General features: G+C 35.0%; 2 protein-coding genes across 2 annotated transcripts; one reads left to right on the top strand and one right to left on the bottom strand.

The window, feature by feature from the left end:
• The first annotated feature begins 1,771 nt into the window (after positions 1-1,771).
• Positions 1,772-5,515, top strand: LOC110923712 (carotenoid cleavage dioxygenase 8 homolog B, chloroplastic). Its single transcript, XM_022167776.2, has 6 exons — positions 1,772-2,082; positions 2,785-3,528; positions 4,151-4,344; positions 4,615-4,804; positions 4,887-4,989; positions 5,113-5,515. The coding sequence occupies exons 1-6, from the start codon at positions 1,798-1,800 to the stop codon at positions 5,256-5,258; spliced, it is 1,662 nt and encodes a 553-aa protein (XP_022023468.1). The 5' UTR covers positions 1,772-1,797; the 3' UTR covers positions 5,259-5,515.
• A 998-nt stretch (positions 5,516-6,513) lies between these two features.
• LOC110923720 (probable transcriptional regulatory protein At2g25830) lies at positions 6,514-13,908 on the bottom strand. The gene is made up of 6 exons (XM_022167783.2): positions 13,683-13,908; positions 13,405-13,568; positions 11,969-12,030; positions 11,464-11,901; positions 10,798-10,918; positions 6,514-6,769 (listed from the first exon to the last, which is right to left on the bottom strand). The coding sequence occupies exons 1-6, from the start codon at positions 13,771-13,773 to the stop codon at positions 6,677-6,679; spliced, it is 969 nt and encodes a 322-aa protein (XP_022023475.1). The 5' UTR covers positions 13,774-13,908; the 3' UTR covers positions 6,514-6,676.
• Positions 13,909-14,453: the final 545 nt, after the last annotated feature.

The raw sequence follows: 14,453 nt of genomic DNA, 5'->3' as shown, positions 1-14,453 counted from the left end.
AGAATATAAACTTAGCATATATTGTTTATTATTATTATTTAGTTAGGTTAATTAAAGTTATTATTATGTATGTATCTAAAGATATGAATGAACGGAAACGTTGGTTGGTTGACACCGTTTCAAGTGACGGTTACTCCCGCCAAACATTACCGTATATATATGTACTTACCGGCAATTTGTTCGGTACCAAGATATTCAATTCATAATATCCATTTCAGTTTCGTTTCCATTCTGTTGTGTGTGTGCATCTGTTATCGTGCACATGATGATGATGTTAACGATGATCGAAATCATACCGTTCCGCTGCCAACAGTCCTAAACACTGAATTTAAACCGTATCAAGGATATTAATGTTAGTTTTGTCTTAAATAAGAGGAGAGAAACTAATCCTTAGAATATCAAGCATCTTTCTTTTACCACACATTTAACCTCGTGTTTCTTTTTCGAACCTTGAGAGTTCGGAGTCAAGTGGGTCAGGTGGCCTCTTAATGGGTCAGCATGTTTCTAAAACTTACTTATTAAAGGTTTCATAAACCATTAAGATGTATCTTTTAGGTAAACCAAGCACACTCTACCTCTGATTTAGAAGTATCCTCTTAATGAAATCACCAAGTAGCCCCTAAGATGATTTTGCTTGTTTCAATTTGAAACACTCCCATTAGAGGAGATTCCACTTATTTTGTTTGACTGAAAAATATATTAGACATATAAACATAATTATTATTCGTATAATTATTTGTACTTATATATTATGATTGTATTACTTATGTATGTATGTATGTATTATGAAACGATATGGATGAACGGTTGTGTCGGTTGGTTGAAAACGTTTCATGTGACGGTTATTCCCGCCAAAAACCAAACCTCCACATAACCGTTTATGTCTGATGTATATATACACATTGCCGGAAACCAGTTACCGGCACCAAGACAATTCAGTTAATTATCAAATTGTCCATTCTCCGATTACTGCATATTGATCAAATATCTGATAATGAATTCAATAAGCGATGATTATCGCTCTATTGATCAAGAAAATATACTTTGTACAACTTTTATAAAAACCATATGGCTTCAGGGGCGGGGGGCGTCCGACCCCCCGAACTTTTCGCTCAGTAATGTTATATATGTAGTTTTCGTATAGAATTTTTTGGGTATATACGTTTTCCCCCTGGTTCTATAGAAATTTTTGGTATATACATTTTCGACCCCCCCCCCCCCCGCGGTCATTCGGGTTAAGCTTCGCCACTATATGGCTTTATATAAATTATTTGTGAATATTATTTTGTGTTTACATTATTATACTCTTGAGATAATATCACAAACATCCTTTGTCATGGAGTGTGTACTTCATTCTTTTTCATTTAATCTTGTTGTTGATTTACAAATTCAATAACTTGCTAATAGAAACCAAAAGAACCACTATAATTCATTTGTAACACTTGTGAATGTACGTAGAAACCAGAATCTGTGTTCATTGATGCCTAGGTTGTCAAATTCCAGTTCCATTTGGCCATCGAAATCCAGATATATTATGACAATATATTCATAAGTTTCTTTAAGCAACAGAAAGTACCAATGTCCAAATATCGATGGTCATATTGGAATTATTTATTAGTTACTTTTGTTGGTTATGTAAAATCTGAACTCATCCTGTCTTTTAGTAAAAATGGATTCCACCAATAGATACCTTTATAATTTAATTACAAGTAATGTTTCAAAGCCCTTTATAAACCCTGGCACATCCCTCTCCTTAGTACCACAAATAGAAAGCAAGTCTAAGCTTTTTACCCTCCAATGGCTTCTTTGATTCCTACATCCGCCGCAGAAAACTCCGGTTATTCATCTAGCATGGCGATCCCTGACGATGTTAGGGTTTTGTCCATCTTTGGGAAACCTATGGTTTCTACAAAGAAAGCTACAACTACCATTGTGAATGTGGCCACCAATATGCCAGGGACAACTCAATCTCCGCTTCAAAAAGAAGTCGTAGATGAGCGGAAGCTAGTGGCGTGGACTAGTGTTCGGCAAGAACGTTGGGAAGGCGAGCTTGTCGTCGAAGGAGAAATACCTAAATGGCTGGTATATATATATATATATATATATGATAACTATATATGATCATTTTGCTTATGTTTTATCGTCAACATATCAACACATAGTTACCAATGGCAGACTCAAGAATTATTTTTTAGGGGTGCGAACGAGCAATTTAACCAAACTTTCAATGGGTACGATCCGGATTTTTGTCTATATAAAATACACTAAAAAAATTTCAAAGAGTGCGTCCACCCACCCAACCCATTACCTAGGTCCACCCTGATAGCTAGCTACACATATAAAACAATGGGAAAACTGTTCAGACTCTACACTTTGGAAACAAATATGAGAGATTGTGTCTTAGTTGATTATTATTTATATGCATGCATGATCCTTTTATCTATAATATCTTCGGAACCACAAAAACCATATAACTAACATATTGTTTTAAATATGATATATATTACGTAACTATCTGATCCGTTTTAAATATGATATATATTACGTAACTATCAGTTTTTCTGATACGTTACTTCTGATTATCTTTTATTCACTGTCATTATTATAAAAAGTATATCATAAAATATAAATATATTGTTGGTTGAACAAACCTATTCCATCACCACCACCTTCGTAAAAAATAATAATAATAATAACAATATAAGTTGTTGATTAAAATAAGCATGCATCACATGAAATAGAACAAACCCAAAGTATGCTGACTGTGCCCTAATATTTATACAGAATGGAACGTACATAAGAAACGGACCAGGGTTATGGCATCTTGGCGACTACAACTTCCGCCACCTCTTCGACGGCTACGCCACCCTCGTCCGCCTCGGCTTCGACAACGGCCGCCTAGTAATGGGCCACCGACAAATCGAATCCGACGCCTACAAAGCAGCAAAAAAGAGCAACAAACTTTGTTACCGTGAGTTTTCTGAAGTCCCTAAACACGACAACTTCCTAGCATACATTGGCGATTTAGCGAACCTATTCTCTGGTGCATCGTTAACCGACAATGCCAACACCGGAGTGGTCAAACTAGCCGATGGACGAGTTGTTTGTTTAACTGAAACCATCAAAGGGTCGATTGTGATCGACCCTAACACGTTGGACACGTTAGAAAAGTTTGAGTACAGTGACTCGTGGGGTGGGTTGATTCATTCAGCCCATCCCATAGTCACTGACTCAGAGTTTTTGACGTTGTTGCCGGATTTGTTGAACCCCGGATATATGGTGGCAAGGATGGACCCGGGGACGAATGAGAGGAAGGTGATTGGTCGGGTTGATTGTCGAGGTGGGCCGTCTCCCGGGTGGGTGCACTCGTTTCCGGTGACCGAACATTATGTGATTGTACCGGAGATGCCGTTGAGGTATTGTGCTAAGAATTTGTTGAAAGCTGAACCAACACCATTGTATAAGTTTAGATGGTGTCCGGAATCTAAAGGGTTTATGCATGTTATGTGCAAAGCTAGTGGAAAGATTGTAAGTTACTTACTCTGGCTACTTTTTATACTAGAAAACTGGGTCATTTCTTACGACAAAATATGTCGGAAATGTGTAGAAAATACATGTTTCTGACACTTTTCCGACAAAAAAAGGTTTTGTTGGAAATATGTAGGAAATTTAATTTCAAAACCTTTTCCAACGAGATTGTTGGGTCATGTTATTCCCACACCCCAAGCGGCTGTTCAACGAATCCTCAAACGGTCGTTTAAAGGTAGGGGCTATGACACAAGCCCTAACTTTCAAAAGGTTGTTCAATGAACCCTCAAACGGTCATTTAAAGGTATGGGAGTTATGACGCAAGCCATAAGTGTCAAACGGCCGTTTGGTGCAACCTCAAGTGGCCTATAGAAAATGTTGTGGGATTAGAAAGCAAAGGGTGTGGGTATAACGTGCCCCAACTTATTATTTGTTCGTATATGGTAAGTATGTGGTCGCTAAATTTGGGTTGTCTACGTCGTCGGTATTTAATCGGAAATGTGTAGGAATTTGGGACGCATTTTTTGTCAGAAATTTATAGGAAATTTCGCATAATTATTGGATTATATATGTTTTAACTTGGTCTAAAAAATATAAACTAAAAGGTTCAATTATTTTAAAGGTGGCAAGCGTGGAAGTTCCTTTGTTTGTGACATTTCATTTCATCAATGCGTATGAAGAAAAGGATGAAGAAGGGAGGATCACCGGAGTGATAGCGGACTGCTGCGAGCATTACGCCGACACCACCATCCTTGACAATCTCCGCCTTCAAAACCTCCGGTCGTGGGGTGGAGAAGATGTCCTACCAGATGCAAGGTACACAACTATATATGTTGTCCATCGATGATGCATAGCGAAAGCACAAATAATAACGAAAGATATATTTTGAAAAATAGATTACAACATATATCATAGTTAGATTTATTGCATAATTATGAAATAAACATAACATGTAAATTACTCAAATCAAATATTCACGCGTTATATATAGAAAAATTGTTGAATCTCCAATCAGGGTTCTAAATGATGGAAATCGTGTTAGATCCCTTTATAGCGCGTCTAACTCTGTATGATTTGGATTTGTAGAGTTGGACGATTTAGGATACCACTCGATGGTAGCGAAAAAGGAGAACTATATGCAGCATTGAACCCAGATGAACATGGAAGAGGGATGGATATGTGTAGCATCAACCCTAACTTTTTAGGGAAACAATATAGATATGCTTATGCTTGTGGTGCTCAAAGACCTTGTAACTTCCCCAACACCCTAACCAAGGTAGGTACAACTGATTCCATGGAACAAAGTATAACTTTCATAGCTACATTTGCTTCAACTTATTAATGTTAATGGTATATAGATAGACTTGGTTGAGGGAACGGCGAAAAACTGGTATGACGAGGGTGCTGTCCCCTCCGAACCATATTTTGTGGCTCGTCCTGGTGCAACTGAGGAGGATGATGGTGAGTTTGTAGTAACCATGTTTTAGTAAAAGTGTCTAACAATAACAATAGTAATAACATATTTGCTTTGTATTTGTTTATTGGTATGCTAGCGTCGTGTTAATGGTTCATATATATAAACAGGAGTCGTAATATCTATGATAAGCGATAAAAATGGGGAAGGATATGCGTTGATCTTAGACGGAACAACATTTGAAGAAATCGCAAGAGCAAAGTTTCCATACGGGCTTCCATATGGACTTCATGGATGTTGGGTTCCGAAGAATTAGGATCAAAAGATTTCAAAAATTCAATTTAAAATGTCGATGATTGCTAGTGTATTTAGTTACTACGCGTGATTAGTAAAGCCTAGTTGTAATAAAAAAATAAACCCGAACGCAAGTGGTTGTGAGACTCAAAAAGAAATTACAACGCGTAAAATCTGGTTACAAAGTGTGTGTTGGTCATTTGTTCACATATGAAATACTTTAATTCTATGTATACATCTTTCATTTGTATCATTAAAGAGAATCATTTAGTTTTCTAAGTGTGATTCATGATTAGTTGCAAGATTTGATTCGAACAATCGGTAGCCTAATAGCCTATGCTCAATGTAACAACATGCTATACTTTGTGTTTAAGGTGTGTAGTTAAGTCTTAAACCGATTTTGAGACATAGTTTTAACTTTAGATGGATGTGTAGATGTGTAAGTTTGATGATGAAAAGAAATTAATATCATCTCCAATGTACGCATCAAGCTAATAAAACGGTACAAGTGTTTTGGTAGGGGCGAATACAAAATTTTCCATGAGATGCCAAAACAATTAAAAAAATTGGATCATGAGTCAAAATTGATCAAAGATCTATACTCAATTCAAAAAAAGGGTCAAACTATTTTAATATATTAAATTGAAGTAATGGGTCAAAGTAATACATGTGTAGAGGTCAGTTAACGTACAAAATGGCTTAACGTACATTGCGTACGCGATTGTTTTCCAACGTGTGATTTTATGTTTCAAACATGCGATTTGTGATTTAAAAACATCCCCATGCGATTTTGTATACCCCATGCGATTTCACATATATATACAAACAACATGCGATTTCCAGATTTTCACATACGTCTATTTTATATAACATGCGATTTCAAGTCGCGTACGTAATGTAAGTTAAGGTCGATTGTACGATACACTTGATACACTTTTTCTACATGTGTAATGGTATAAATCTTTGGGTTAACTGTCTGGTCTAGAAATTTCATCACAACTAGCATGCTTATTAATAAAAAATAATTCACTTCAACATTATGAAAATAATCTCACTAAAACTAAACAAGTGTCAGTTTGTTTAATTCTTTCATTAAACTATTTATAGTTGTTACTAATACGTCATGTATCTAATTTCTTAAATATTTAACCAAATATAAAAATAAAGTATATTTTAAATTTTATGCAAAAAATAGTGTAGATGTATGATGCACATATTATAATTTATAAACTACTCTTCAAGTACTATCCAACAACAAACGGTCAAAACACAATCAATAAATCACAAAATGCAACACATATGAACAGAAAAAAAAAATAACAATTCAAAAGTGTTTTAATTATTCTTAGAGAAACTGACTGTCTTCAGGTCTCATATTAATAATACAAAATTGATACAAATGTTTGTCAAATGCATATATAGTTGTGGGCACCTTATTAATCATCTCTGATCAGTATATACAGCATCAACATCATCAAGATCAAGTAAATTTGACATCAGTTCCTTGTTCAGCTCCATAGCCTCATCATCCACCTGCATTTTACCAACAAGTTTCAAGATATTTGTCTTTAAACAATCAGATCACCAAACTATATTTATTACAAGTTTGATCTGTTTAACTTTAATCCATCCAAGGCAAATTGGATTTAAATAATCCCAACTCAGTTATTTGCCTATAATAATCCGAACTGGTCCACTTTTGGCCGATAATAGTCAGCGTTAAAAATAGCTTAACGGAGTTAAGTTTTTTTTCCGAATTACAAACCGATGTTTTAGGGCTTTTGATTAGAACGAGGATACAAATTGATTGATGTAAAATTTACCTCGAAATACTGCCCCAAATGACGAAAACGGCACTTCAATTTGGGTGCATAAACTTCCAATTAACAAAAATCAAGCCGTTTGGAGCACCGTTTTGAAGTAAGTTTTACATAAATCGACTCGTATCCTCGTTCTGATCAAAATCCCTAAAACATCGGTTTGTAATTCGGAAAAAAACTTAACTCCGTTAAATTATTTTTGACGGCGGACTATTATCGGCCAAAAGTGGACCAGTTTGGATTATTGTCGGCAAATAACTGAGTTGAGATAATTATCTTGGGTTTATATTGATGCTATGGGTATGTTGCTCTCATGAATCCTTGTATATATATGTTCAATATGCTTAGCATGCAGCTAATATATAATTTCATTTATCTTTATTTTAATTTATTATATTTTTAAGTGTTATACAACTTGCTTGTTCAACCCGTGTATCACACGGGTAGATAACCTTAGTATATTCTATAACTTTTATCATTTTGGAATGTCCCAAATTGTTTTTTCTGTCAGAGATTCAAGCAAAATTGACCTGTTTGCCCCTCTGGCTATAAGAAATTGGTCAGCGGGAGTCCATTCATTTCTTAATAAGAGAAGGGTACTGTTACAAACCTGCTGAATTTTAGGAGTCAAAGTCAAAAGGCTGAATTTAGGGGCTGAAGTTTAGGAAGTAACTCTTTTGTTTTTCATTTAAGTATTTCATTTCATGTTCTAGTTTGGAAGGTCTTGTTTATTTGGATTATCTACTGTTTTTGTATTGGAGATTAGCCCCTCTCGAATCGGGCCAACTATCTTATTATTTCAATAATTCAGCCTCTTGTTTTCGAGTATCTATCAGGTACTTGAGACATTTCTATAAATGGTCAACCGCCTAAGGACACATCTAAGTCATCGGTGCTAATCTTAACAGGATATATATAGGGTAGTGATCCTAAGAGAAACACATGCTAATTGAGAACCGTGAGAACGATTATGGACCACACATTTTCTCTAAGCCAAATATACAAAAACAAAAATTCTTTTTTTTTTACTTCAAATCGCACGTTTTTAAGAGTTATTTTTTTGGATATATACATATGTGTATATTGTCAATTTTTTATGTTTACACATGTATATATCCCAAAAAACCTGAAAGAAAAAGCTGCGATTTTCAAAAAAAAAAATGCATTTTTTTGCATTTTTGCTAAGGAAAAATGTGGTCCAGAATAGTTCTCACGGTTCTCAATTACCCTAGTGATTCTCACATGATCCTAACCCTATATATATAGGGAAGGGTTATCTTGAGAACGTTAAATATTGCGAGAACCGTGAGAACGAATGAAAAAACCAATCAAAACCAGTTTTTTAATACAACCCTCATTGTAATTAAAATATAACATCAAAAAAAGAAGGATTATTGGATTTTATCACCCCCAACTATTGGCCGCTGCCACCCCCAACTATCACTTTGACGCACACCACCCCCAACTTCAACACTTAGTGTGTTCTGTCACCACGTCGTTAACTGATCACTAACTTTTAATCCTGTTACTATACTTTTGGGGGTGTCATAGGGATCTTAGGAAGGTTTTAGGGACCTTAGAAAACCCCCAAAAGTATAGTGACAGGATCAAAAGTTAGTGATCAGTTAACGACATGGTGACCGAACACACTAAGTGTTAAGTTGGGGGTGGCAGGCGTCAAAGTGATAGTTGGGGGTGGCAGGCGTCAAAGTGATAGTTGGGGGTGGCAGCGGCCAATAGTCAATATTTAGGGGTGATAAAATCCAATAACCCAAAACAGAATTTACAACATCAAATAATTCATTTATCCTCTCAAAATCACTCTTATTAGATTCTTCACATGTGTAAATGTAACAAATTTACACATGTGTAAATATAACAAATTTACACATGTGTAAATGTCAAACTTACACGTGTGTAAATTTTCTTTATCTACGAATTCACGTAAATTTAAACGTGTAAATTAAATTTCTAACATTGTATTCGAATAATAATGATAAGTGTCAAAAAAAATTAAATTTGAATTGTTTTTGACCAAGTTCTCGCGGTTTTTTCATTCGTTCTCATAATATTTAGCGTTCTCATTTAAACCTTCCCCTATATATATATATATATATATGGAGCATTATATATTGATCTTGTTATATAAACTGTAAAAGAAAAGAATTTAATAAACATTAAACAGTTTGGAATCCTTTGGGCTGTTGTCACCAATTGTACTAATTTGGTTTTATGCTACTCTTATTCCTTAAATAAACAGCAACAGGGGGGGTATCATGATTCATTCTATACTTGATGTAAGCAAGGCTCCAAAACTAACACAACAAACGAACAAGGTGCCAACTAAGCTATAAAAATAAAACTAGATTAGGCCCCATTGCCAGCAGATTAAGAATTTTAATTAGCCAATATATTTGAGTTCATTATAACTGAAGTGAAAAAAAAAAGTTTTATTATACATGTGTTCTCTCAATATTAATCAACACATACTGCTAAATTCTATTCAATCTATAATTTCACCAAATCCTGATTTGAAGTCGAGCAATCACATAAAAATAATATACACCGAGCATAGTTGTCAGTAGCAGATAGCAAACGACAGCAACAAGCTACCTATACGCTACGTAGTGATAGCGATCAAAAAGCGGGCACTATTTTATGTTTAGCGATCATAGTTGTCAATAGTGGTCGCTACAGCGAATAGCATAGCGTATAGGTCGAAGCTCGCTACAGGGTATGTAGCCATAAATAGCGGGATTTCAGTTATTTTTTAAATATAAGGAGCGATTAAATACAGCTATAAAATAGCTGGATTTTAGGTTTTTGTTATATATATATATATATATATATATATATATATATATAGAGTAAGGTTAACATACAAAAAGCCTTATCATACATCACGTAAGAGACAATGGTAACCGTTGGATAAGGGGTATAATCACGCATGGGACCACATAATCACGCATGGGACTATAATCACGCACGTTCTATGATAATAACGCACGTTATATTTTTTGTCATGTATGTTAATGTAGGTTAAGCCTTGAAGTACATTATACTTTCTCTCTCTATATATATATATATATGTTAATAGGACAAAGATCCGTTAGGAACCACCCTTTATTGCGAGAACCGTGAGAACCAATGTGAACACAACCAAAAATGCCTAAAAATAGCTAAAAAACACTCAAAAAAAAAAATTTAATATTTTTTATAAAAAAATCGCTACTTTTAGTAGCCAAAAAACAAATTTTTTTTTTTTTTTTGCTACTAAAAGTAGCAATTTTAACATAAAAAATATTAAAAAAATTAGATTTGTTTAGATTTTTTGGGGGTTTAGTTTTTAGCATTTTAGCTTGGGGGGGGGGGGGGGGGGGGTAGGTTTTTTTAGCTATTTTAGGTTGTGTTCACATTGGTTCTCGCGGTTCTCGCAATAAAGATGGTTCTCGCATGAACCTTACCCTATATTAATATATATATATATATATATATATATATATATGTAAATAGCGTATATAACTGGGTATTTTGATATAATATGCATATAATTTTTTTTAGTGTATCGCTATTTATAAAATAGCACCCTCTATTTATCGCTATTCCCTATGTAACTTATCGCTATTTGTCGCTATTCGCCATATGTAAAATGTCCTAAAACAAACGTTGTAATTGACTAGCATTTTTTTATGTGCAAGAAAAAACATATATGTAACCTATGATATTAGATTATCAGTATACCTCAATCATATTCAGTGGAAGTAACTCAGAGCCATTATCTTGCTCGAACGTGATTCCTTCCTCACGCAGCTTTGATAATATTTCAGTATAATTCTCTGACGAGCTTACAATTTTATAGTATCTACAAAAATTTCAATAACATTAAACTATGTTAAACAAGCATACCCCTAAACTCTTTTAAAAAGAAAACCACCATAAAAATAGAGTAAAATGCCGTTTTCGTCCCTGAAGTTTGGCCAGTTTTCGACTTTCGTCAAAGGTTTGTTTTTCCGCATCTGGATCCAAAAGGTTTAAAATCTTGCCATCTTCATCCGGCTCGTTAATTCCATCCAAGTTTCTCCATTGAGTCAGAACTATTTCCGTCTTTTTTGCTAACTTATAGGGCAATTCGGTCTTTTTCAGGGGTATTCAGTCTTTTTACATAAAGTGAAAAAGACCAAATTGCCCTTTAAGTTAGCATAAAATACGGAAATACCTCTGACTTAACGGAGAAAAATGGATGGAGTTAACGAGCCGGATGAAAATGGCAAGATTTAAAAAATTTTGGATTCAGATGCGAAAAAACAAACCTTTGGACGAAAGTCGCAAAACTGGCCAAACCTCGAGAACGAAAATGGCATTTTACTCAAAAATATATAAAGACATTTTTTTAAAGACAGATAGTACCTCTCGGGCTTATCTTCTTCAGAGTCGTCATCATCATCCATGGAAGGTTCGATGACATCATCAGCACCAACATCTAACGCAATGGTAAGTAGCTGGTCCTTATCCGCATCCGTAACTTTTACGTTCACAACGCGGGCCCGTTTGAATTTAAAAATAATCGATCCAGGATCCGCCATCTTTCCACCACAATCCTTAACCACTTCTCTAACACGTGCCACCGACCTGTTGATTTTATCGGTTGAAACCTCAACTATTAAACCAACTCCACCGTAACCGTATACCTCGTATACTTTCTCGATGTATGCTTCTTGGTTTTTATCAGAAGCTCGCTTGATGTTTCGCTCTAAGATATCCTTTGGCACATCGAGCTCCTTAGCTTTCTCGAGAATGGATGCGAGAGCCGTATTTGATATTGGACTTGGACCCCCTTTCTTCACACTAAACAATATAATTATATATAACATGTTCCACAGGGGTAGATAAGTAAATAATTTGATAAACTTACGCAGATACAACTTCCTTTCCGACTTTTGCATAGAGCTTAGCTTTCTTTGCATCTTGAACCCCCTGCATTCAGGCCTAATAATGAATACAGAAACAGGATTAAGCAATAAAAACCGTACTCCAGCTAACAGTAATGTTAAACTTCATTGCTATATCATCTCAACTTAGACAACGGTTAAATTACCATAAACAACAATTAATGTTGAGTCAAATTTCACATTTGGTTGTCCTAGTTGACTTTTTCGTAGCGGTGTTCAATATTCAGTTCAAACCGATCACTAAACCCAAATCGGAACCGTTAAAACCACAAATTCGGTTTATGGTTCCAACGTTTCCAATTTGGTTCAAACAGAAAAACCTGTAATGCACACACACACTATACAATTTATATCGGTGATATATCGATTATATCGGTCCCCTAGTAAAATATCGGTGTCAAATATCGGTCAAAATACCGGTACCGATAATATCGGCGATATTGACCGATATGTGACCAATATAACCAATATGTCACCGATATTTGACCGATCGATATATCAATGAATTATTAGTGTTAAATTGCTATATATATAAATTCTTCATTATATTAAAATTACCAATCACGCCCCGCTTGCGGTATGCGCATATAATGTATGTATGTGTGGGTCCTCGGGGGGCAAAAGTGAAAGTGCACTGCTTTTAATGTTACTTTACTAATTTCGTGAAAATAACTTTAAAAGAGGGGGATGGTTAATCATGCATCATGTAGTGGCGTTGATAGCCGAAAGACAACGGGGTACATGCACTAATCGGCAGTTGTCTCAATTGCTGTCTACATCTTACCCTCCTCAGACCCTACCTTAGCTTTGCTATTGGTGGGAAATTGGGAATTACCGAGTATGATGATGATGATGATGATGATGATATTAAAATTACCGATATCCCACCAATATCTCACCGAAATAACCTATATCTCAAATATCAGTCCTTGAACGATATCCGATATTTTACCGCATTAACTACATAGCGCGCGCACACACACACAATATATGTAGATATATGATATATATACATATATATGTGCGTGTGTGTGTATAACCCATTGCCATGGTTTATTCGGTTGAAAACAAGTCTAATCGGTCAAAAACCGAAAACCGAACCAAATTCTATTTCAGTTTCAGCCTAACTGAATTCGGTTTGGTTTTCGGTTACACCCAAAAAAGTTGTCAAATCAAACAATCCGAACAAGAAAACCGATTAACCCAGAAACCGAACCAATAAACACCCTTACTTCTTCAAGTCAAATCTATTACCCTCCACATTCAAAACACAACTAGTTTTTCTAACAAAATGAATAGCAGCAACATTCTGTTCTTAGCAAGTTAGCATTACATAAGAATATTAACAACCTAAGTTAATGTTTAAAGAGTTGACTTTTTTATAGTTGACCTAACTAACCTTTCTACCTGCAATTTTGCAGGACCTTCTTCCCATACAAAGAGGACCTCGAGTCCAAATCTTCCTAACCGAATTCGCATACCGAAACTCAACCGGAGCAAAAGCATTCGCACAAGATGAATACAATGACGAAGATGATAGATTCTTATATAACCTAACACCACCTACAACCAAAAAACAGCAACAATTACATCTACAAATAATAATAAAACCGAACTTCAAATGTATTCAATTTACATCAACAGAAATATTATGCATCAAATAGGAAAGGGTTTAACCTTGAATATTGAATGAATTGGGGGATTTGAGAGGGATGCTGGTGGAGAATCTGTGTAGAAGTGCAGTGAAAGCTCTTGTTGAAGAACTCATAGTGATTTGATTGAATGAGTTTTGATTTGTTTGTTTTGGTTGCAGGTTCTATTCTAGGGCTCAAAGAATATGATGAAGATGCCTTGGAGAAGATATAACATGATTGGGGTTTTTGGGTTTTGCTCAGTTTTGGAAGGGTCATTTTTGTAAAGATGCAAAATATGTTTTATTGATCAAAAATCATAAATGTAAATAACTAGAGTTATGCGCCGTCCGCGTTGCGGGGCGCTAAACCGAATATTTCTTAGTTTCATAATATGTACGCTTTTATGTCGGTTAGTTATACATACTACTTATAACACGATATAAAAAAAGATACATCAAGTTAACCAATTAAAGAAAAACAGTACTATAGTTATGATAAAAAAAATAACTAAAACGATGGTAAACGTGTAATTTAGAGTTGCGGGCAAAAGAATAATTTGTCTGGACGAATTAGCGAGTGTTAGATTGGCACGAATAAAAACAAAATTGAGTCAACCAAGTAAAATAAAACACTACTATGGTTTTGCCAAAAAAAAACGATGGCAAGATTGCAATTTTTAGCTGAGGTAAAATCATAATTTTATAATAGAGGTAAAATAATATTTTTAACTGAGGGCAAAACCATTTTTTTATTTTGAATTGCGATCAACATCGTAATTTTTTAACTGCGGGCTAAATCGTAATTTTTAGCTTGT

The sequence above is a fragment of the Helianthus annuus genome, chromosome 2 (assembly GCF_002127325.2).
Source record: "Helianthus annuus cultivar XRQ/B chromosome 2, HanXRQr2.0-SUNRISE, whole genome shotgun sequence".
NCBI classification, from domain to species: Eukaryota; Viridiplantae; Streptophyta; class Magnoliopsida; order Asterales; family Asteraceae; genus Helianthus; species Helianthus annuus.
This window is presented reverse-complemented; position numbering and strand designations above follow the sequence as displayed.